The following is a 25611-nucleotide window of genomic DNA, read 5'->3' as shown; positions in this document are numbered from 1 at the left end:
TGTGCGCCGGTTCCCACCTCCTTCTTCCCGACGACTATGGAGTTCATATCGTTACATATATATATATATATAGAGAGAGAGAGAGAGAGAGAGAGATTCATTCAAACAAAGTGCAAGCATAGACTGTTCTCAAATGGATACACGAGATTTAATCCAATGCTGTGGAGCCTGGGTTTTATCTTCTGATAACCTGAACATTCAAAAATACTAAAAATGGCTTCATGGAACTTACCTTAGTCTTGCACATAATCAAAACCTTGCTAAACTCACTTGAGAATTATTCTTACAGATCTTGAAAAACAAAAACCTGCATGACCAAATAATGCAACAATAACACAATTCAGATTTTACAATAGAAGCTTTTATTATAAAACTATAAGAATTAGGAAAGTTGCTACAGATTTCACCTGCTCCTTTAGAAATGGCACATCTGAGAGACAACCAAATGGTTTGACCATGATCTTCAGCAATGAAACTGAATATTAGACTCCTCTGAACCACTGGCATAACATGTCACTCCCATTCTGATAGGTAAGCCAAATTTAGGTATTGTTTTATCCAAAGGACCCCCGTTCAACATGGTATGATACAATATAAACTCATATCAGGTTTGTAAAGATGCAAATTAACACAGACTAAAAACACACTGCTTTAGACTGTGATCGGGTAAAGAATAGATTTGACAGAAGTCTGACCAAAGCCGAAGTCTCCAAGACGTCAAAGAGCCACTGCAATAAAACCCTTGCAAACAGAGCGAGACTGGTCTATAGGATGGATCTGCCTAATTCAGTAGCCAATAAGAGTTATGCAACTAGATTTCAATGTTGGGAGGGAAATAGCAGTGAGAGCACCAATTTGTAGTCACTGCATTTAAGTCTTGTAAGAGTTTCCCTTAACTGAGCACAGGACACAGAGAGTTCTAGTTTCATCTAGAACCAATGAGCATATTGGCAAAATCACCAAGCAAACAAATAAGAACTTGTGCTCATGTGTTCATTTTGTTTCATATAACCTGAAAAAAGGAAGATGAACAAATCGGAATAAAATGGAAATCACTTCTATATCAACAGACACAGCTATTATGGCTGGTTGACCTGTGAAGAATATATGAAGAGAATATTTGCACCAAGAGGATTGGGATGAAAGATGATAAAAAAATAAAAAAAATCATAACACTGTGTTACTTTTGAACATTATTTCCTCATAAAAACCAAAGGACCTTTATGCTATAACCACACTCCAGCAAGGAGAATGGTTACTTACACTTGTAACAGACATTACAATAAATCCAGCCAACTGCTGTGTTTTTAAAGTGTACCATTTCCCCTCCCCACCCCCTTCTTAAAATTGCATCTCACATCAATGACATTCAAGCCGTAATGGCCATGTCTAAAATGGTAACAGCACCCTCTACTGTAACTAAAGATTGAGGTAATGTGTACGAAGTGATATGCTCAAGTGTTTTCATGATATGTGGTGGTGTTGCTGGGTACCATTGGCACTTTAAACATTTGATATCCAAAAACCTTAACGAAACGATGATTCCCCATGTGAAAAAGACATGGTAACATTGTGACCATACAAATAATTTCTTCCCAGTAGATTTAAAGTATAACACACGATTATCTTAATATATTTATCTGGAGAACTTCTGTTCCACTGTCAGAGCAGGAGTTGACCCTCCTCACAAACACACAGCACTGTAGAGCCTCTCTTTAAGCTGAAATACTTCATGTAACTGTAACTTCATGTAACTGATAAATCCCAGCTGAGGTAGGTGTCCAGAGAGTTCAGCTGCAGAGCGGCAATTCTGTTTAAGAGATTAAAAATAAAACATGAGCAGCCAATGGGATGAGCTGGCAATGCCACCAGAGGAGGTGAGAATGGCTGTCAATCAGTCCAACAAGAAGATCAGAGGCTATCTGAGCCCGGCACTTGAGGTCATCCACTCTAAACCTTGACACAGCCTGAAACCACACACACACACACACACACACACAAACATACTCAGTAGGGATGCACCAATACTACAATCCTAGCCAGTATGATGAAATATTTACAAATGTGATAAACTCTTTCCACATCATGGTCAATATTAATACCTACACCAGTGCATATGAAGAAATATGAAAAGAAAAGCTTTGAGCTCTTTCATTCTGACTCATGATTTACATGACTTCATAATTAATAGGTGAGCTACGAAGAAAGTTTACTTTACTCAGAAAATCCCAATGCATTTTTGAGTTGAATGAAATGCAAACATCAAAATATATTAATTTACAAATAATGTACTATGGTGAGGTCATCTCATCTCATGGCATTGTGCAATGAACCATGTGAAAATAAGTATTTATTAATCACTAATATGCCCCGTAAACCAATTATTGTGAAAAGGAAGCTGGATTCATTCATTTAAGCTGGAAACTGCAATGGACTATGTGTATAGGTACATTTTTACATACAGGTACATGCAGAGTTTAGCAAAAATGTAGGTAGGGGCACATTTTTCCAATGAGCCTGGGATGATCGTTCTGTTGGGTTGACTGTATGTTTTGCCATCATCAGTCTATTGCACCGTACAGCACCAACGGTCTAGGACAGTAATCCCGGTGTCTGTACTGCAGGTCTTACCCTTCTCCAGTGAGCGCACAGCAGGACTGGATGTGCCAGGGATGATCCTTGATGGAGCTGAGGGTCAGGTATTTGGAAATCTCTGCTGCAGACATACAACCCTTCATGTCCTGCTTATTAGCAAAGATCAACACTGCAGCTTTGCGCAGATCCTGAGAGAATGAAGATAGAAAACAACCGAAAAACACACTCAAAATTTTGCTTTTTTGAGATGGGATTAATATTCATGCTCAGTGTGCTGTAAATGGTAAAGCAGCATTACCTCATGTGCTAGCATCCTGTAGAGCTCTTCTTTAGAAATGGCTAGTCTCTCTCTGTCAGTACTGTCCACTACCAGTATGATGAACTACAAGAGAAGATTCACACGCACACAGTTTTATTATCAGATGTCAGGCAGCATACTATTCCACTTGCATTCAGGGGTGGTTTCTAAGTTTAGCAAGGCCACAGAATTGTTTGTTGCTCAGTGTGCATGTCCTTGGCAGACAATGTATCCATGGTCTCAAGAGCGAGTGTTCTTGAATAGAGCTTGACAGCAGGGCTACACCACAAATCACATACGCACACTTTCTGAACGCTGGACAGGGGTCTCGCCATTCAAAACTCTTTGTGTAACCCTGAACTCTGAATCAGACACCAGCTGCTAAGGTCTGTTACTCAATTAACTTGTTCAAACTATTGTTCACAGCAGACTGAACACACAGCTGTTACTCAGAAACCATCTCAACATACTACCTTAAAAATGCTATTATTATAGAATGTGTTGTTAGGTACTGATACTAATATCAGTTTAAATAACTGTCTGAAGGAGGTTTATTTTGATAGTGAAAACATTATGAAGTGGAAAAGCTTCGACAAAAGTTTCTTTGTTTTAAGATTGCAAAAACTCTAAGACCTCTCCAACCGAATAAGTCTGTCCACTTAAATAGAGAGTTGTCAGTAAGATTTATTGAAATAAATTAATACTTATTAATCAAGGACAAATTAAAATCATAAGTCATAAATCATAATCATTCACAAAATGATTCAGCAACTGTTTTCAACATTGAGAATAATAATAATACAAATAAAATTAATAATAATGTTTCTTGATCAACATATTAGAATGATTTCTGAAGGATCATGTGACACTGTAGGCTAGAATAATGACTGATGAAAATTCAGCTTTGCAATCACAGAATTAAATCAAATTTCAAAATATTTTCAATCTTTATTTTCAAAGGTTATTCTAAATGTTGCCACAAAATGATCGGTTTTTGGGGGAAAAATTAAACCCAAACTTTTGAATGGCAGCATACAAACCCAATCATTTTCTCTTCAATTTTTATCTGTAGAGTGGAATTCAAATAATGTATACTGTAAAGAGTGCTGTACACATTAAAAAAACAATGCTGTCAGGCTCATTTGGGAGATGAAGGTTCAACTCAACCGTCATGTTCCCAATTCCAACCCATTATATTTTTTGCCAAGGATTTCCTGTCCACTCTGAGGTCTCTGTGAACACAAACGCAGGCCTGCAGCTAATCACACATAATCCATCCATTCCAACCAGTGCCGGTCATATTTACAATGTACAGGCTGTATGTGATTGGTGTCTGTTCACAGAAAATCACTGCTAAAAATTTTATACACTTCTATTTCTCTTATCAAGCCTTCTTTAATTAATGTAATCCTATTATTTAGAAAGGTCCCCTCTACATGAATTGAGAAGTGTGTGAAGGTTTCTGTTAATTATCCCCTTCATCCTCCAGCAGTGCAGTAAGTGCATTACCTCAGTGTTGGAGTAGTATGTGTTCCAAGAGGAGCGGAGACTCTCCTGACCACCAATGTCCCACATCAGAAAGTGGCTTTTCTTCACCACTATTTCCTCCACATTGCTGCCAATTGTAGGAGATGTGTGCACCACCTCATTCATTAAACTGCACAACAAAACAGATTCAGATGAAACAAACTACACTGATTCAGTTTATATTTCACATTAATTACCACACTGAAACTTGCTTTACCTATCAGTACAGTGTCTCTAGCTATTGTTTTACTTTGCTGAATATATAAACCACACATGATATTACATAATGAATAAGTTGTAATGTTTAATGTGTATTGTATGTTCAGGCAATTACCTTATGTCCTAAATCGAGGGTTCGTACACATTTTTACCAATAAATTTGGACTACCAATGGACTTCTTCATGATTTTTGAGATGATATTCATGACCTAATGTTCCATTATTTTACAATAAGAATATAAATCTGTTCAAATTAGCATATGTTAACTAGAATTAATGACTATTAACGCTATTGTTTGCTTTCTTGGTTTAAAATTAATAGCTACAAGCTGCAACTGTGCCAGACGTTACTCCACACCAGAGTATGTGAACGGAGAGGAGCGGCAACAATATCCCCTCCGCGCTCAAGAGTATTTAAAGGGTCATATGATGCTTTTTTATAAGATCACTATTTTGTGTCTTTGGCGTGATTTAAAGTAAAAAAAACATTATTTTTAAAATACTGTACATTATTGTAGGTCCTCTATGCCCCGCCTCTCTCAAACGTGTAGTTTTCTACAAAGTCCTTCCTTCAGACAAGCACAATCTGCTCTGATTGGCCAATTGACCCTGTGCATTGTGATTGGCTGAACACCGCGAAAACTCGTCAGAAATGTGACGCCCCTTTCAATAATCACAAGCTTCATCTTTCAAAATAAATTTAAAGATTGCAATGTTAAATGTTAAATGTTGCAATGTTAAAGCTCCAATATGTAGGAATGTATCACAGTGTGATATATTTCCTCCAGTTGTGTACTTACAATATCTCAAAAGTCTCCAAAGATTTTTTATTTCAGAGAAATTCCGATTTTAAATAACTGGCCGTCCCGGAAAAGAAATGTCGCCTCTCAGTGACGCAATGTCTGCTCTATACTTTTTTTCCGGTGTAGACCATGTGATGTTCCACCACACCGGAATATCACATGGTTAAATGCGGAAATGGTGGTTATGTTATAGCCACGCGTATGGTTTGGTTGTCGTTGTTATGGATCACGATTACTCTTTGGCGAGTATTGAAGTGCCAGTAAAACGTAAGCGTCCATATTCGATACACGCAAACTGTGTGACAAACGGAGGAATAAAACTAGGATAAATATTGGCCAGGCGTTTACGAGATGGAGAGAGCTGCGCGAAAATCTTGGACTTGACAGAGACTCTGCTCTCGCGAGTGTATTGATAGACAGGTAAGCAAATCAATTATTTATTTTGTTATTGTACAAGTAACGTAATAGTTACAGTAAAGATGATTTTAATAGACATGAATTACACCACATGCCTGTACATTCTGTCACTGTAGCATTTTTTTTTATCAATAACGTTACCTGTGAGAAAATAACATAACGTGGCAAATGGACTGTTATATTGCTCTTTGTACTAAGGTAAGGATTTTTATCAAGTGGTGACCGAGATTATGGCAGTACAATTAATTACAATCGGATATGTGTTGTTAAAAATATATTTAGTCATTACTTGCAAATGTTCATTCAAATTTACTTTTAGAACGATTGGTTTGAGCACGTTAAACAAAACGGCATTAATGATAAACACGTAACACTGCACAACATTAACCCAACAAATCATTTAACAAATAGCTGTAAGTTGTAACGGGATAATATTGTATAACATTTCACGTTCCTTGCAGTTCATTAATTATGATGACATAAAAGAATACGATCAGATATACAGGTAATACAAAAACGAATAAATTACCTCATCCATGATCATGATTCGTTTATCCAATTTAGATACATTGCTATGGTGAAAATGCATTAAAAACGACATCTCCCATCGTCACCTGCTTCATAGCGTCATCAAGCTTCGCCTTTGTTATTGTTGGAAATGCGCCCTCTTGTGGTCAATTACAAAAGTCGCATACTGGAGCTTTAATAATATCCCTAGTTTTACCATAAAAGGGGAACAGAGTGGTGTGACACACAATGGTGAAGCTCGTTTGCTTTTGCAGTACAGAAGCCACGGACCGTTAAGACAGCTGACTCCACTGTGTGACCTTCTCTCTCTCTCTCCCTCCCTCTCTCTCTCTCTCTCTCTCTCTCTCACACACACACTCACACAGACGCACAATTTGAACAGTCAATAGCAAATACTTAACCTAAAAACAAAACATATTTCCAGTAGCTAATTCAGAAGAGTGAGATTGTCTTAGCAAAGTCAGAATTACCTTCTCTCCTAGGTTCACAAAACACTCGTCCATAAAATGTGTTTTTGTTCTGTTGTAAGTAATCTTAAAGATTCCTAAATGCATCTACTTTCAGAAGACCAAATAAAGTGCTTTTGTTTTTGCCTAGATACAAACAGCATCTTTCTGACATGACTGCTTCAACACTAACTGTGGTTAATGAAACAATGTCTTCTTTCTTTACGTGAACATTTGGGCGGCATTACGCTAATATTTACACACGCAGACGTAGACGTGTGGGGCGTGTTTGAATGAGATGTTTTAGGGGGGCGTGGCAGAGTCTTAACTTACAGATCTTTATGCACCAAGAGCTTGTAACACTCCAAAGGGAAAGGAAAACTTGAAATCGCATCATATGACCCCTTTAATAATCACTCCGCTCCAGCTGTGCTCCGGGTTCACAATTTCCCGCTACCACTGCGCCTTCGCTCCTTGGCTAAAGTATTCCAGTATATCTGAAATGTTATGTTCATAACGTAGCGTAGCCTATATTAAAATGAAAATTAAAAAAATATTTAAAATAACACGAGAGTTTCAAAGTGGCTCAGGCTATTGTGTGCAAACTTTTTTTTCCTATCACATGCCAAACTAATAACATGGTTATCAGCATTAAAGGCATAATTGCTGCTTTCTGCTAAGCAAATTGAGTTTGAAAATAACGGTACAATTTCATCAGTTATTTTATCTAACAGACAAACTCCTTGAGAATTAGCCTGTAATTTCCCGCTCGTCTATTGTGCCATCATTATAACCTCCTGATTTGAGAGATCCATCTGTGTCAAGCTTTACCTAAATATGTTAAATGTGAATTCTTGCTAAATATGCAGTTACATTACGGGCTGTTGGCATGAATTGTACTCGTGATGGAGTGGTGGTGGAGCACTACTGGAGTGAGTGAAAACCCCGACGCTCCTACTTTTAAAAAAACTGCACCTTGCTCCAGTCAAAATCACACCGCTCTGTGCTCCGTTAAAATACTCTGCTCCACACAGAGAACATATTGCATCACTGAATATTATCATTTAACTCAGTTAAATGCAGAACCTGAATTTAGTTTTGGAAACTTTTCTCTTTCGCAAGCGTTTATAATTAACTTAAGAAAAAACTGACAGAGCTTATCAAGATACTTGCCAGGATGGCCATTTTAATGTCATTTTGTGTGCATTATTGCTGCATAAACACAACAAGCTGTGCTTTAGAGCCTTGCATTTCAGCCTGAGCCAAATGGGCCCCCACTTATCTTAGGGACAATTTTCACATTACGGCTTGCTTTAGGCTTCCTCCTTATTTTTATATTTTAGATATCCATCAGTTATTATGGTGACAAAAAGGATTTGCCGTTTAGGGCCTCATTAAGCATAATTCTACTATGAGATTTGTAAAATAGATTTCCAAGACTTTTCCAAAACTTTTTCGGTTTATTTATTTCCCAAAACCTTTCCAGTCCTGGAAGTTGCAGTTTTAAAATTCCATGACTTTTCCAGGTTTTTCATGACCATACGAAACCTGTAAAGCAGTAACTAGGTACAACAGTTTTGACAGGCCCAGGTGTGTGGCAATAAATAAACTATTCTGTTCTATTGTATCAGACTCATTACTAATTAAAATAAATAAATAAAAATAACAAGAGCAATAAATAGTCTACAGTTATTGCCAAATGTTTTGGAACTGAAAACTTTTGTGTTTGTCAAAGTTTGCAGCTTAAGATGTTGCAGAGTTCCTTCACATTATTTCTAGATTAATTAGTGATCAGATTCAATTTACATAATTGCTTAAAGCTTTACATGACTGTAAAGAAAAACAAAAGACACATTACTCACAACTGATAAAGTATAGTGGTTTTCCCAGCGTTGTCCAGCCCCACAATTATCACCTTGTGTTCTACATAACAGAAATAAAAATACAAAACTGATTATGAGAATGGTCAAACCGCTAATACACAAACAAACAACAAATGAAAAGCAATCAATTCTTCTCACTAAACTAGGATATGTATGCCAATAAAATGTAAAATATAATGGAATCAATTATGTACATGAAATATAAAGAGAAAACTTTAAGCCTCAGATAAAATGTTAACATTGGTTCGTCACATTAGCTGTGCTCTTTTCTTTCATTTATTGCTAGCTTGTTTCTGTTGGCCTCTCATTTCTATTAACTGGAAGATAATTGGTCCAACAATCCCATAGAAAAGCACAGCTCTGCCACGTGAGCTGCACGCTTGCATAAGGATGTGATTAGATAAACTAGTAGAGATTCATCTTTTGTCAGAGCAACGAGACGAAAAACTGACAGCATGTGTGTGTGCGTTTGTATGTGAGAAAGAATGGATTTTTTTTTTCACCTTTGAACTTCAATGTGAACTACAGGAAGCAGGACTGTCGAGCTGTTAGAGATAACATGAGTTATCCAAAGACTAATATTTCACAGCTATTACTTCCTCAATGACTGACCCCCATTTTACTATTTTAAGCCTCCAGGAAAAATGTTACAGGACAAAGTGAAGCCATAAAGAGACTCAAGTCTACAGTTAACGCCACCCACAGATTTGGTGGAATTTTCAGAACAAACCCAATGACAAATTTAACCTGCCTCTAATTTAAAACTACACAAGCTACTCCTTAAAGCTTCAGCCAAAGGACAAAAGCTATGAGCTTCGAGTAATTATTTACAGGACCAATAGTTAAAGCTACAGTTAACTTATTAAAAAAGTTCTTAAACTATTTACAATATTTACAATACACTGCAAGAATTCTCTTTTTTTGTGAATGACTGCAGGAATGTTTATTAGAGAGTAACACTAATGAAGTGATGTTCCTCTTCAAGACACTAATCCAAGGAATTAGGAACGAGAATGAGATTACAAATCCAACATCTAGAAAAGAAGGCCAAAGAGTTATCCTACTTTCTCCTGCTTTTGGACCTACTTGGCATCTAGCCCAGAGGACTGGCTAGCTCATTTGTAATGAATGAATCTAACAAGGTAACCATCATTCAACAACAAATAAAATGTGTAACGTTATAGGAATGCAAACAGTCTGGTGTCTGAAATTATTGAAAGGTGCAGGCAATATCAAAAACGTCCATTCCAGTGTTAAAGCAGCATCTGTCTGACATTCAAACAATCTAGATCTGGTCAGGAATGTAATTGGAGAAAACTGCTAAAAAAAGAGGGGAAATAAAATAAAATTAACAAAACAAAAATAACCAGGGAATAACATTCTGCTGTTTGCACACTCTGTCAATCTTCATCTTCTCAATTATAGAAAAATATGCATTCAGGTTCAAATGCAGTTAGAAGAGTAACTTTCAGACACAATCTATGTGCTAAAGTAAAAAACTCTGCAGTTTTCGTCCATCGTTGTGTGTCCTGTAGGCTGGATCTCTCTGGGCAGGTTGAATGGACTGCTGAAACTGGCAAACAATGGAGAGGAAAACGGTTTCTTCCCACTACTATTGTTTGCCAGGTGGTCATGGCATCTGTTTCTTTACACAAAAGCATTTAATGAAAAAAATCAGCTTTTTTTATTGTCATTGCACAAGTTAAAGCTGATATCTGAGCCCTACATCATGATAGACATATCTGCTGCAGTGAAAACAAACATTCGTCAGAGAACAAAACCTATGAGAACAAATCAGATCTGAACAAATTAAACCAGAGCACGTGTAAGAGCTAGGAGACTGGAGAATAGTCCGAGTTTTATCTCGGGACAGTTTATAGAGTTTTATCTCGGGACAGTTGTATGTAGCAAAATTAACTTTAGATCAAGCCCATCAAGACCAAAACCATTGTTTTTTCACACACTGGTAAATTTTCAGATTTTGGGCTATTTTGCTTCCATAGCAAACAAGTGGAAACAAAACACACAATCTATATTTCGCAGGTTTTTGAAGATGGTTTTCTTTTCTAGCCGTTGACAGTTTTTTCCTGATTTATGGAGTGATAAAAATGGATATTCATAATGCCCTTAAAGCTGCAGTTGGTAACTTTTGATGCTCTAGGGCAGTGGTTCCCAAACTTTTTTCAGCATGCACCCCTTTCTAGTGTTTGGCACCTGTCAAGCACCCCCCAACACCTTACTCTGGTTAGATTTCACATTTTTAATTGCAATAACTAAATACAAATATTCACTGTAAATTAGAAAACATAATAATAATAAAAGATCACTTCCTTTTTTTGTGAGATGGATGGGCCTGCGTGTTTGCACACAGATCATATACATTAAATATATATGATATATAAATATAAATATTTAATTTCTTTAAAGTGCCCGTTTTTAACCTGGATTCACGAAACATTCTTAAGAAGAAATTTCTTCTCAACTTCCATTTTCTTCTTATTTTTTAATTTTAGAAAAAACTTAAGGATATTTTGTATTCCCAAAAAAATTCATCTTAAGAATATTCTTATCTTTTCTTAAGATTGTTGAAGATAATCTTCTTAAATTTAGGAAAGCCCCAGACTTTTCTTAAATCCAAATAATAATAATTATTTAATTAATTTATTGGGTTATTTGAAATTAATTGTTATATTTGAACATTACAGCAACAGCTACATATAATACATAGGAGGACTAGAGATGTGCACAAGTTTTCTGAAGGGACAGCGATGACTGATTTCTTTTACTGTCTATGGTTAGCACCTAATTTGAACTAAAAGAACAGGGCGGGGCTATTGTGACACAAACGTGCTTGTAAAATGAAATGAAATCAATTGTAATTTATACAGTAATGTAGTATGTAATGTGAAATGTGAAATTTTATTTCTTAATAAAACCTTTGCATGTAAAGTTTACCTCAGTTAAATACATAAAAATAATAAAGAGCGATCTTTTTCCCCGCCATTACAAACATTCTCTTGCGCACCCCTGGTGCTCAGTCTGCGCACCACTAGGGGTGCACGCACCCCAGTTTGGGAACCACTGCTCTAGGGGTTAATAAACAGAACTGCTTGCGTCTTGCGGAAGAACATTGTAGCCGGAACTACTTCTCTCTGTTTATGTCTATGAAGAATCACAAAGGTACTGGGTTACTCCACCGCGGTACCCCCGAAGCAATCTAAAATAGTTTGAATATAAACACTTATTATAGGTGCACCCTAGTCATTCAGGACAGGCTAAAAATACGGTTTGGAAAATGGATTCATGGTGTACTCGCTTATTATATACATTTTGAAATTTTGAACACAAAGAAAGTTACGGACCGCAGCTCTGATTGGTCATTTTTTACCGGGAGCGATGGAGTTTCTGCAAATGGCAATAGGACCACTGGGAGGAGCCAGAGGAGCTTGATTTTTTCACAGATTATCTGTCTCATATTCTACTGTCAGGACATAATGACAGGTTTAACAAATATGTAAAAAATACATTTTTACACGGTTACCTACTGCAGCTTTAAATGTATATTTCATTAGATTTTTATTTTATTTTAGAAAACATGTAATACAAACAACTGTCTTAATGTACTGTGATGAATGGTTTAGTGGTGTCTATTTTTTGTTTTTTCTTCTTTTACACTATTAACCTGTGGTGTCTTGCCTTAAATCCTAGTTAGCTGCTAAACATAATATTTTGGGCATCATAGGAATGATTATACATAATTTCAACATGGTACCAAGGTAATACCACGTTTCTGGCAAGGAACCATAATAGTACTACTGTGAGATATCACTTAAATACAATATGAAGGTGTATAATAATCATTTAGTTCCATGGTAACGTTACCTGATAGCATCACAGCTGTAATTTTGGAGGAAAAAATCTTACCTTGGTTACTTCCTACAGTTTTCATAAAACACTTATATTTACAAGTGGAAGATACTCAGTTTGCAGATCATTTAAAAGACATTTATAATGACCCTATCCGTTACCTTTAGCACGAACATCTGATGTGTTTGAGCTAACGTTACCAGGAGAAGGTAACGGACTAGCTAACGATTAACAAACTATAACAATTAGGAGGTGAAAACACGATACGCTCTGGTTTAAAAGATAGCAAGAATAAAAAGACAAAGACTGGTTTTCACAGGTTAAGAAGCAGCGGGTTTTAACGAGTTCACTAGCATGAACATTAGCTCAGTTCCGCTGGATATCAGCCCGAGAGGGACAACAACAGTCAAAAACACTGACTGAAAAACAGCCAGAACACCAGCTCTTACCTTGATTACAGAAGAAACTCCATAGTTTGGCGAAAATTAGACCCATTTCTCCTGGTGGATGAGAGACCGTTTCCGGTGAGGCTGAGTTTAGCGGAGAGGCCTAACTTACAGCAGCTGTCCGTGAAGCCGTTATTTCTTCATAAACCCCATACGGCTACGGTAACGGAGCACATGCCTCCGTCTGTCCGTGTGTGTGTGTGTGTGTGTGTGTCCACGTTGTGTTCACACACAGGTAAACAGCTGCCGAGCACCTCTGCTTTTGTTGTGTGGTCAGATCAAGTGTGCAACAAATGCATTTCTCTCTCTCCAAACACAAGTCTCTATACTTCCCAGATCGCTCTGACCTCATCCACATTTTCATCAGGGACACACACACACAAAACTCACATCAGCTCCCTTTGTCTGGCTACACTCGTGTAAAAGCTCGGGAAGAGCTCAAGAGAGTAAACTTCAGGCACACAGAGCTCGCAGAGTCGCGCATGTGCTGTGCTGCTCCTGGGTAAACAACAAGAGCTAGCTCTCTCTCTCTCTCTTACACACACACACACACACACACACACAAAGAGAGAGACCATCCCCCATCAGTGTCAGGTTACACGTGTGAGGATAAACACACATAATAACTATAATTTTCTATTCAAATTGACATGGACATATCCTAAACCAAGTCAGATTAAAGGGTCCAGAAATCACACATGGATGACAATATGGTAGAGACCACTGAATGAGGTGGAGCTGGTTACACATCATTTGAACCACAGCAAAGAGTATACTCTTTGACCACAGCTTCCTTCCTGCCAGCAGAGCTCATTTGCACACAGCTCATCATTTCTGTGATAAAGAGAAATGGAGCCTAGTACTGTCTGCTAAGAAGGTGAAAGAAACTAGATCATCTAACTAATCAAAACATTTCAAAAAGTGGCATATAATTAAACTCTAATAAATAAAATAAAAATCTTTTGACTGAAGATTTTTCCTCAGCCAAACCCCATTCCACAGCCATACCTGTCACACACACAGTTTAAGAGCAGGTTTTTTTTTTCTTATTGTAATTAGGAGCGCTTGTCCTCCTTAAAAAAAAAAAAAAAAAAAAAAAAAGGAGCAACGTCTGATCAATAATAAAAAAAAATTCAAAAAAGAATTCAGATCAAATATTAGCCTTCCTAACATTTGACTCGAAGTGATTTACAGGCATTTTCTTTTTACCTTTGTAATGGCATTTTTCTAATTTTATTAAATGTATGCAGTGTTTCCTATATTTTCCAGCTGTGGTTGCAGGACTATTTCCCATGGACCACGCGCCATCCCCACTGAATTTATTTTAACTTAAAAAGACAAGTAAACAGTAGATAATAAAATAAGAACAATTAAATTAATGACAAACATAGCACAAACAAAAACAATATGCAAATTAAATTTACAGTACATATAGTAGGATTGCTATTAATAAGATTCAAGCTCTGCTGTGTTCCCTGCCAATAACCCGACTGTGAATGATGCGAGCAGCATCACTGTCACTCACTGAAGCTGCAGCTGCGCCAGGGATGATTACTGGAAGAAGAACAACAACAGTGCGCTAGGCTAAGTTTTTTTTTTACGTTTAAATTGATGGAAATCCGTCGTACACTCTAAAAAATGCTGGGTTGTTTCAACCCAACTTTGGGTCAAATATGGACTAACCCAACCTTTTGGGTTAAAAATTTAATTACAAAATTTAACCCAACAGCTGGGTTAGTCCATATTTGACCCAAAGTTGGGTTGAAACAACCCAGCATTTTCAATTAATGGAAATCCGTAGCTATAAGGAGAACTTTAATCCATGAGATCACTGACTGTTATGCTGCAATCCGATTTATAAACACTTTGCCTTTATCACATTCATCAGAAATCTGAACACTTCAAGGAATATTCCAGGTTATATATTCAGTTTAAATCAGAACTAGCAGATCCTTAATGCTCAGCACCCATGACATGTTTTGGATAATTAAATTATCAGTGTATAGACTATACGGGAATATTAACAGGTTATTAATGCAAGTAAAGTCAAGCTCTTACATTATTTATTTTAAATAAAAGTTGATTTATTACTTAAATTTATTATTTAATTTATTTTTAATTTTTAATATATTTGAGCTGTAAAGTTTTTTAAATCATCCTTTTTGAGGCATGACAACATTTCTTGTCAAAGTTTGATTCTGTTATAGATTTCACCTAATAATATCCCCGTGGGTAAAGTCAATGTCAAGTAAATTCAAGTGAAACACTGACTAAATTCAGAATGGCCTACTGCCATGGTACTTTTATGCAAACTACACTGTAAAAACTAAAGGTTCCTGGAGGCACCTTTTGGGGTTCTTCACTTCGCCACACCGGCGGAACCGTCTGAAAAGCCTCTAGGCACTGCTCTAAATGGGGGTGGTTCTCTGAGGAACTTTCAATGGTTCCTGGAGGAACCCTTTTATTATGATGGCCAGGAACCACCTGGGGTGCTTCAAGGCACCATTTCCCTAATTTCAGTTCTTTAATGTCCCCCCACCGGTTTATTTGTCCTGTTATTGACCTTTTTAATGATTAAAAATAAAACAAATGCGTATAAAACAGTTTATTGATAAACAACAACAATATCCATAATAACAATACTGCACATCACAATCCCATTCATGGCAACATCAGTGTTAATACTGCTATAAACAACAACAGCAAAAAAAGCATTTACACCTTGGTAAAATTAGAAACAAATAAATGTGACTCAATAATCTTAGAACTTTAAAAAAAAACATTTTATGTACCTAAAACAATGATTTAAATTTTAGACACAATGCAATTAATAGTAACATATTCTTCCCTGTTCTAAATAGTGGTGACTGATTGGGAGAATTCACACAGGACATTTCAAGAAATTGATAAGCCTCGAGATAGATGTATTTAGCTTAATAAACCAGTTTCTCAGCAGCGTAAGTGGTTATAGTTGGGTTAACTTCGAGAGCAGTGAATGGGAGAGTATCACAAATATATTTTTGCATTCTCATTTACTCAAATAGCAAAATGAAAAACTCTACAATAGCATTTTCACAACTTTCAATCAAAGGAAAAAATCTGACAGCGACTGATAACAGCAGTCAGAAGAGAGAACAATGTCAAATTTAGCATTCCTCTCAAAGACTCTGGATTAGAAACACTCTTGCATTAGCATTAACTATTTTTTTCTGTAATTTGATATGAATGTGATAAAATACAAAGTATAGTGTTATAAATGCACATAATTAAAAAAAAAAAATCAAAATATACAAACATTGTGAGGATTTACGATACAAACACAGCTGAAACACATCATCAGTCTTGTGAAAATGGTCCATGATCTCCTCCTGAATGACCAACAGATACAGCAGAAAAACAGTGTGCTTTAGTGTACTTTTAATTGCTTTTCTATATAATGTTGAACAGAACACAGTTACTCATAGTAAGGTGAACTCATGTCGGCAGGTTCATCAGCAAGAAGCTCCTCACCATCAGGAAAGTCTGCAGTGCCGCTCTCATCTAATGGATCTCCTGTTATTATCACTGCTGTTCTGAGATTCTGTGTAGGCTGTTCATTGAAAAAAAGAGTGATTTACATAAAATTAAATAATAAAATATTTACATTTATTCATTTAGCACAGGTATTTTTTTATTATCTTAAAAATTAGGAACACCACAGGAATTATTTATGTCATATTATTGCATTGATTAATGATTGTAGACTAATTAAGTACACAATGTGTCTATAATGTGTGTGTGTACACTACATATGTCTATTTTTTTACAGTCTATGGTCTACACACATGAACAAACTCATACTTACCTCATCATATACAGTCCAGGACAGCAGGATCATCATGTAACAGGAAGGGCAATGGTATAATTTCTCTAAAATAAAAAAAATAAAAAAAGGACTGTTAATAACCTATAAATAATTGAATGTTTTAGAAGGGTTTCTGGTGTGTGTCTGCAACCGTTCACTTATTTACACACCTGCAAAAGATGGGGTACGTCCAGAGATCTGTTTATTGTCAGTCAGCATCAGACATCAGCAGCTGTCTGTCCACTGCCTCACAGGTGTCCACTACAGAGCCACATTTCTTCATTAACTGCTGAATAAAAAATAACATATGGGTAGTTTTTTATTGTTTAATTCAGTTCAGTGTAACAGTGTATAGTCATATATAATTTTGGATTAGGCCAAGCTGAAACACTATTTCAGTTATTTCAATGTCAAATAAATAATTAAATACTTAACTTACATATTGCTGCTCTGTGAAGCTTTTGAGACTTTCAGAGAAGTCATACTGGATTTTCTGAGGAGAGAAAATGATCAAAGCCAGTTAAAGTACGTTATGTGCAAATGTAACGTACGTTAACATGGATGTGTAACTATTTAACAAACGTAAACGAAAGAGTTACAATGAATAAACACGTAAACAATGAATAAACACGTAAACATCATGCGTACACCACTAATAATTATTGTTTGTGACCTTGTGTTTGTGGTCTCCATTTCGTCCCACAAAGTGCATTAGACTCGTAAGCATCGCGGCTATTAAATTAATGGTTAAAACAAACATACCAAAAAAAAAAAAACTTAGTCTAATGTGTCAGTGTAGGAATTAGTATACAAATAATAAATCTGTGTATTTATTTCGGAGTCTTTACTCACCTTGCGCAGCGGTTGTTTCTTACTCTCTTTGAGGAATGGAGCCGTTACTTCTTTGTATTTGAAATCGCTCTTCCACGCACGCGCGCGCGAGCAAACAGTAGGAGCGCGAGGACGCGTCCAAACCTCATGCATTTTCTTCTTGACAACAGCTGAACAATTATTTCTGAATAATTTAAACTTATTTTATTAGGCAAAAATATATATATATATATATTAGCTACTATTGTACCGATTGTTATAATTAGAATATTTTTTTTATTAAAGTAATGCGTAATGAGTCATATTTAGTTCAATCATATTTTTGATGTTTGCTTTAAAGTTTCAAGGTAAACTATCCACCTTCAAATGATTTAACATTTAGCCTATTTCAATAAAACTATTTTAAGTTATTAAGTTATTTTATTTATTTATTTATTTATTTATGTTTTGACAGAACAAGTGTGAAGATTTTTACATTTAGTTTTTTTTTTTTTCACATGGAAAGTGCCACAAAAGTCATTGTTCCATCACATTCCTAAAAAGTAATTATTCATAATAATAATAATCAGTCAAATTTCATTTTTGTCACATGAATCTCTTGGTTCTTCCAGATGCTGGCTTTTACAAGTGAGATCTTCCAGGAACCACTTTAATGTTAACAGAGCTTGCAGTAACCCTTTTTTAAAATGTGAGTTCCTCCAGGAACCTTCAGAGCACTTTGAGGTCTCAGTGTAATGAAAGGGTGACTCCAGAACCTCAGAGCTGGGAACAAAGTGCTTCAAGGATCCCACGAGTTCCTGCACGAACTGTAAAGACTATAATGGTTCCTCCAGGAACCATATTATGAGAAAAAGAGCTTTGAGGCACTTAAAATACATTTTAAGGTTCCTGGAGTACTCAAAAGGATACCTGAGGCACCTTTAGTTTTTACAGTGTATGTTTGCATTATACAGTATATACAGTACATATCATTTTAATCCAGAATGTTAATACAAACTCTCTCACCCAGCTTTTCACTAACTTCCACTCGGCGTGCTCATTCCAATCACTGACATTTAACCAGTCACCAGAAACACTGGCAATCTTGAAGATAAATGGAGAAACCTGATATATACAGTATATATATTGTCACATTCTTGAAGAATGTAGACAAATATCACACCTAATGTGCAGAATGCAGTGCTGAAATATCAAAAATCCACAACACACATCTTTATTTGTCCATGTGCAGTTCACTTATATAGTATATTATTAAATAGAAAAATATCCCAAATAGAAATGTCTTTCAGACAATTTTTCTGATTGTTTTTCTTTTCTTTTCTTCAAAACAAAAATTCTGAAGCAAACTAGCAAAAATGTAACAGTGAGACTTAGTGGTTAACAATTTTCTATATTATTCACTCACTTCACTAAATCACTGCTAAACTATTGTTCGTATGTTAATTTTCAAATTGTCGTATAAAGAAACGATATAGAATATCAGGCGGTTGCTCTCAGATGAACATATAAAACATATGAAGTCTTACAGTGCACTATAGTGAGGCGTTTATAAAGGTCAAAGCAACTGTAGACTTAAGTGTGTATTTTCAGGTCATTACAGGAGTCAGAGTCAGAGCTCTGACAATGATGTATCAACATTTATCCACAGCCAACTTGTTTACTGGCACAACTTTATGTAAGGTCGAAGCATAAGCATAAAACGCTTAATTAACAGTGGTGACAGTGTTGTTCTATCATGTATAGTAATAGTAAGTAAAAGTAGTAATAAGCACAATAATTAAAAATACTATTCTTAATAATTAACTGTGTTCTATGAAGTTATAGGCAAATCATGACATAATCGAAGTCTTTCATTTTTCATTATTTTCACTTATTATAGGTGTACCCTAGTGATTTAGGACAAGCCAAAAACACGGTTTGGAAAATGGATTCATGGTGTACTCGCTTATTATATACATTTTTCTACATTTTGAACACAAACAAAGTTACCGACCGCAGCTCTGATTGGTTATTTTTTACCTGGAGCGATGGAGTTTCTGCAAATGGCAATAGGAGCACTGGGAGGAGCCAGAGGAGCTTGATTTCTTTCACAGATTATCTGTCTCGTATTCTACTGTCAGGACATAATGACAGGTTTAATAAATATGTAAAAAATATTTTTTACAAAAGTTAACTACAGCACCTTTAATACACAGGCTACAAGCTCCTCAATTAGGACAACACGAACAACTCTGAACCTTAACCAGTATCTTTTCTAACGGTATTTTCACAAACTCCATCAAGGCATCGACCCTATGCTGTCTCTCAATAAAGCCACGAGATGGCAGTGAAGAGAAAGACATGAAAGTAGGGCTGTTCGATTCCATCATTTTTGGAATCGATTCCGATTCCAATTCCTGGCCCTGGAATCGAAGGTAATCGATTCCGAGAATCGATTCCTTAATATTGTTTTCGATTATTTTCCAATTCTTTTTATTTATTTATTTTTTAGATTAAAAGGAACCTAATTTCACCATGATGACTGCAGGATAGGTCGTATAATGTATCCTTCCTATAATATGAAGCTGGAAAAAAAAATGACGATACGAAAATTTTAGCTTTTTCAGCTTTGCCCTTGAAATTAGTCATAGCCCAGCTCAGCAGGGACATGCGTTTATCGCATGAATTAAATAAGACATGAAGTGTCTAAAATAAATGTGCACAGTTCAGCTGAATGATGTTTACTTTGTATACTTTTCATAATATTAACAAACCGTTCACTGAAACAAAATAACCAGAACATTAATGACTGATAGAGCTCTGTCAATCAGATGCGCTCTCGTCCACTGATCTATGCTCGTGACATATTATTTATAATTATCATTGGCTGATAGAAATGTTTTCAAATATATATATATATATATATATATATATATATATATATATATATATTAGATGGTAATACGAGCAAGACCCTCAGTGACGTCATGATCTATTCGTTCATGCAGCGCTCAAAATTGTAGACAAGCCAGTTCCACCGTAAAATAACCTCTGAATCATTTATATATATATATATATATATATATATATATATATATATATATATATATATATATATAAAATTGAAAATAATCTTTTATCTCACAGCTGTTGTTATTATAGCTTAGGTGAATTGTAGTCCTAAAATTCAAATGATCAGTGCCGGCTTGTTTTCTTTCTGTTTATTTTCGTGAATTTAAATGTGTGCAGACTTTGTCGGATGTAGCCTTCCGTTAGAGAGACTCCCATAGATAAGCTTTGTTGAACTGAAAAATACTCTGAATGAGGAGTCGATTCCCCTTGATGGAATCGATTCCAACCTTTGAAATCGACTCTCGATTCCCAACGCCTCGGAATCGAGGAATCGATTCTTTTTGGAATCGATTCCCAGCCCTACATGAAAGAGTTAGAACCAAATCCATCGTCCAGAAGGCTTCATGAACCCTGATTTCCCTCAGCAACGACCTTCCTATTCTGGGTCTGAGAAATAATGACCTCTTTTCTTTTGGAAAGTGGTTATTAAAAACGATTGCCAATTGCTACTGTTGTGTTGCTTCGTTCTGCATTATCAGCCATAGCCTTCTGCTGTGGAAGAATGTTTGTATAAGTATCACTAAACCAAGTGACACTTTTCAAGGATAGACGTGTAGTGCGAAGGATCATCTTTTTTAAAACATGTTTTTGATGCTATAATTGGTAAAGCGAGCTGGTTTGTAATCTGAGAAGCGTTCCCTGCAGTATGAGCATTATTTTGTCCATCACTGGTTTCTCCATTAGACCTCTGACTGCCAATCCATTAAGACATTTACAGCTCAGTGGCACAATCTCTGCAGACCATGGCAACGGTCACCCATAGGCTGCATTTCCACTATTTTTTGTTTCTTCCTGATGCTCTCTTCTGTGGAGGACAGAGGTAACCCATTTCATAACATTGCTATGAGGTTATGATTGTGCTTCAGCTAATAGTCAGTGGTTCAGAGTATATTCTGTATGGGTAAATAACAACAAAGATCTAATAAAACTACAAAACCTTTCTAAATGGTCAAAAGCAAATTCTGAATTGGAGCAGAATGGATCTGTGAGCTTCCTAGACTAAGAAGAAAAAATACAAATAAAACTGGGGAAAAGGCCAACTCTCAGCGGTGTGGATAGTTAGAGTCAGTCCCTGCGGAGGTGGAGAGCGAACACGTTTAGCACTAGCAGACACCTCATGATTCATCATCACTATGCTTAAAAGTCACCACCAATCAAATGTTGAATGTAGATTGATGCTTGACAACCAGGAAATTAGGTGTCATTTTTTCAGCACCTGTAGAAATTTTTTTTTAAAAATAAATGAGGTTAAGACAGCTGGTGGACAAACTTACATGCTAGCTCTCTCTGTACTTGCAGACTGTGGGCCATTAAATGGCATACTCCAATTAGAGACCAAGTGCAGAGTGGATGTTTAAAAAAAATGGTATGGTATGATTTTAAAAGCTCTGACTGATAAATGAGTATGAATACCAGAGTAACTGGGGGATGAAATGTTAAAAGAGATTCAGTAATATGAGGATGTGCATCCATACTAATTACATTGTATATACATTACACATACATTGCTGATATATTTATCCACCCCATAAAAAAACAATAATGTATGTGTGATTATAAGTGAATATCTGAAATAAATACATAGCTTTGCAATCTTAAAAATATGAATATAAAAAAAATTATAATTGGTTCCATGAAGAATATTAAGCATCCATTGAACCTTTCCATTCCACAAATCATTTTTCAAAGTGTAACAATGTTCTTAAGATTTTTAAAATGTTCTCCGCACTAAGACTGTTCACTGAAAGGTTCTTTGGGCAACCAAAATGGCTTCTCTGTTGCAGGACTGCGAAAACACCCATTTGGAAACTTTATTTTAAGAGTGTGGTAAAGCTACTTTGAAACTGTAGCCTGCTAAGCTAAAATATCTATTGTGTACAGTATGTATGTATTTTAATATGTACATGTATTATTTAGGGAAGTTGCTTATAATGAAATGATTGTTGCTGATATCACAGTGTTCAGTGTGAAATGGGATGTGATCATTGGAGAAATAGATTGTTACTGGTACTGGCACTTCACTGAATGCTAGAATAATTGACTAAAAATATGCAACTTATGCTACTAGCTGAACTAGTATCGTGCTATTTTTAAAAGACTATTTATTTATTACTGTAGTTATAAGTATTTAAGCATGTAATTACTCATACTGTAAAATGTGACTGGGTAATTTTGGGTTATGATTTGATGTCTTTAACTCTAGAGAGTTTTGTCTGAGACTAATAATACATTATTCTGTAATTGATGACTCAAGAGTCACTTGTGTTGTGCTTTAATTAGGCCACAAAGGCACCTGTTGCATGTGCTACAGGATCATTCTAAGCATTTGAAGGACACTGGAACACAAGCACACTTGCTTTCATGTGGAGCGTATGCCTATTCATAAGCATGCAACAACAAATCAGCTATAGTGTGACTGTTCATGTAAAGAGGAGGAAGATAAAGGATTTGCTGCAAGAGAAAAAAAGTGAAGTTTGGAACAGTAGGAGAGTAGAGAACCTAGAAATGAATAACATTCAAAAGATTCACCACCCATTCACTCACCACCCTTGCAGGTGCAATTACCCAACACATCCATCTCTCCAGAACCATAAATTGCCCAAATTCAGATAAAAAAGGAGTTTGGGCAGAGATGTTTTTTTTTTTTATTTCTGACAAAAGCATCTTTCTCCCTTTTGTGGGAAGGATGCCTGCTTTGTGTGAGGAGATATGTGAAAGCCAAGTGAAACTGATAAACAGGAAGACCAAAAACTTCAGCCTATAATTATGTGCTGCTTCCAAAAACATAATTCATGTGATATGCCTATAGTTCCCACTTCTTGCAATTAACATGAATTAGTGAGTGTTTGTGAATGAGGTGAGAAGGGAGAGAGAGCGAGTCTATGATGATGTAAGTGGGTGTGGAGAGAACACATCTGTTTCTGTTTGGCATAACACAAGCTCCATGTTTATGATGATCTATTTTGGTGAATTCAAGTAGGTTTTGCTGCCATCTTGTTATTGTCTATATTCCTTTCATACCCAGATGTTTCTCAATGATGCTCAAATATGATTGATAAAAGGCGAGCATTAGCAATATTTTGGACATCTTAATTTTGCATCAGATGCACTACTGTCCATATTTTTTGAATTTTCGGTTCATTTCAGTTTCTTTTGTGTGTCATCTCTCGGCACATCTGTACACAGAAATGTGCTTTGTGCATGAATCTCTTTCACTCTCATGTTCTCATTGACTCGAATCATTACTCTGAAGCAGAAAAAGTACTGGGTGTTCTACAGATATGCTTTTGTGCTGTCGAAGACAACGATAATGAAACTTCAGATCCAGAAAGGAATTTGACAAGTCACAATGTCCCAGTTTTACAATAAGACGCTCATCCACACAAGCTTAAATGTTCCCTATTTCTGCAGTGTTCAGTTGGTTCCTTCTCCACATACCATATTTATTCTGTCTTTGCCTGCTAATATCTGACCTGTAATATGATTGTAATGTGTCCGAATCAGACTTAATGATTACACTCTATTCAGAGAGACACTGACAAAAAAGATTTTCTTAGAAGTGCATTAGTTAAATGCTTTTATTGCACATGAAATTAGTTATGCAATGAATATTGTTTTAAAAGGCATTAACAATTAAAAACATAGGTAACAATACACAGAGTTTCTGATGTTTTGCAAAAAAAAAAAAAAAAGTAAAAAATGCAGACGGTTCTCTACAGGAGCAGCTTTGTATATTACATGCGGCTGTTCATTAATGCTGACGTGCCTTTCATGTCTCTTTAGTAAATTCTCAAGAGATATGACATTTAAATCTGCATGAATTTATTTGATCTCCCTGGGTATTTGTTTTAATTCCTTGCAGATCGTTTCAGGCACAGTGTTTTTAATTATGACAAAACTCAACCTGTCAGACATCACGTTTTGAGTTTAGTTCTCCAGCGAGACAGTAAGAATTAAATGTCACCTGCTATTTCAGAGTCCTTTGGGCAAGGAATGGCAAGATAATCTCCCAAAGTAATAAAAGAATAACAACAAAACCTGCTGTTTAATCTGCTATGCATTTGGAGTAAGATGCATTTTGTTTAGGCTATTTTACCTTCTTGCGTGTCAGAGGATCATCTAGGTTACAGTGACTCATTGATAGGCTTAAACAGCATCAGAAAATGGATTTTAAAATAATGATCTTCTATAGAACATTGCACAGCCTAATCTGATTTTCTGGTCTTTGTTTGGTGGTCCTATAGTGGTTTTAGAGAGGATTTAGCCATTTTTCATATGGTCAAGATTGGTGGTTAGCAAGACTAGGTGAAGACCAGCTTGGCCCAGTGAGTAGACACCTTAAACATCTGACCACCAGACTGGGAGACCAGCTAACCAGCTAAGACCAACAAACCATTTTAGTCAGATTAATTCAATTTTTCACCAGAGCAGGACGTGTGATTTTATATCACATTTTGTGAAACTGATTTTTGAGCAAGTTAATTGCAGCATGGTTTCACAGCAAACTAGGCTGTTATCAGAGGTGTGCAGAACATATAAGACAACGAGAGATGAGCTTTGACACTGTTAAACTAATCCTGGATGAACTTCTAACCCAGTCATCGACATCAGACCGAGCAGCGTTAAATAAGCAGCCAATGAACGCTCTGTTCCCCGTCGGTATAAAAACCTGTGACCGCCCGCTCGCTCGCTGATCTGTGAATGAGCAGCTCACGGTCTCCGTCGGACGCGCGGATGGCTCGGCAGCTTTTGCGCGCGGACTGTCATGCGTAATTGCTTGTTTAACGAGGAAAGCA

General features: G+C 36.2%; 1 protein-coding gene across 1 annotated transcript; it reads right to left on the bottom strand.

Moving 5' to 3' along the window:
* Window positions 1-339: 339 nt before the first annotated feature.
* LOC128016741 (ADP-ribosylation factor-like protein 5B) lies at window positions 340-13560 on the bottom strand. The gene is made up of 6 exons (XM_052601454.1): window positions 13033-13560; window positions 8696-8756; window positions 4403-4550; window positions 2894-2977; window positions 2632-2783; window positions 340-1967 (listed from the first exon to the last, which is right to left on the bottom strand). Exons 1-6 carry the CDS (start codon window positions 13076-13078, stop codon window positions 1919-1921), a joined length of 540 nt encoding a protein of 179 aa, XP_052457414.1. The 5' UTR covers window positions 13079-13560; the 3' UTR covers window positions 340-1918.
* Between the last annotated feature and the right edge of the window lie 12051 nt (window positions 13561-25611).

The sequence above is a fragment of the Carassius gibelio genome, chromosome A7 (genome assembly GCF_023724105.1).
Source record: "Carassius gibelio isolate Cgi1373 ecotype wild population from Czech Republic chromosome A7, carGib1.2-hapl.c, whole genome shotgun sequence".
In the NCBI taxonomy this organism is placed as follows: domain Eukaryota; kingdom Metazoa; phylum Chordata; class Actinopteri; order Cypriniformes; family Cyprinidae; genus Carassius; species Carassius gibelio.
The sequence above is the reverse complement of the archived record's forward strand: the minus strand, read 5'-3'. Positions and strand labels throughout refer to the sequence as shown.

Bases quoted from the DNA above. Each gene is read 5' to 3' on its own strand.
- LOC128016741 (XM_052601454.1), bottom strand. From the start codon at position 13,078: ATGGGTCTAATTTTCGCCAAACTATGGAGTTTCTTCTGTAATCAAG. The intron at 8,757-13,032 runs GTAAGAGCTGGT...TCTGTTATGTAG, and splicing joins GAGTTTCTTCTGTAATCAAG to AACACAAGGTGATAATTGTG. The intron at 2,784-2,893 runs GTAATGCTGCTT...TCATTCTCTCAG, and splicing joins ACAGGATGCTAGCACATGAG to GATCTGCGCAAAGCTGCAGT.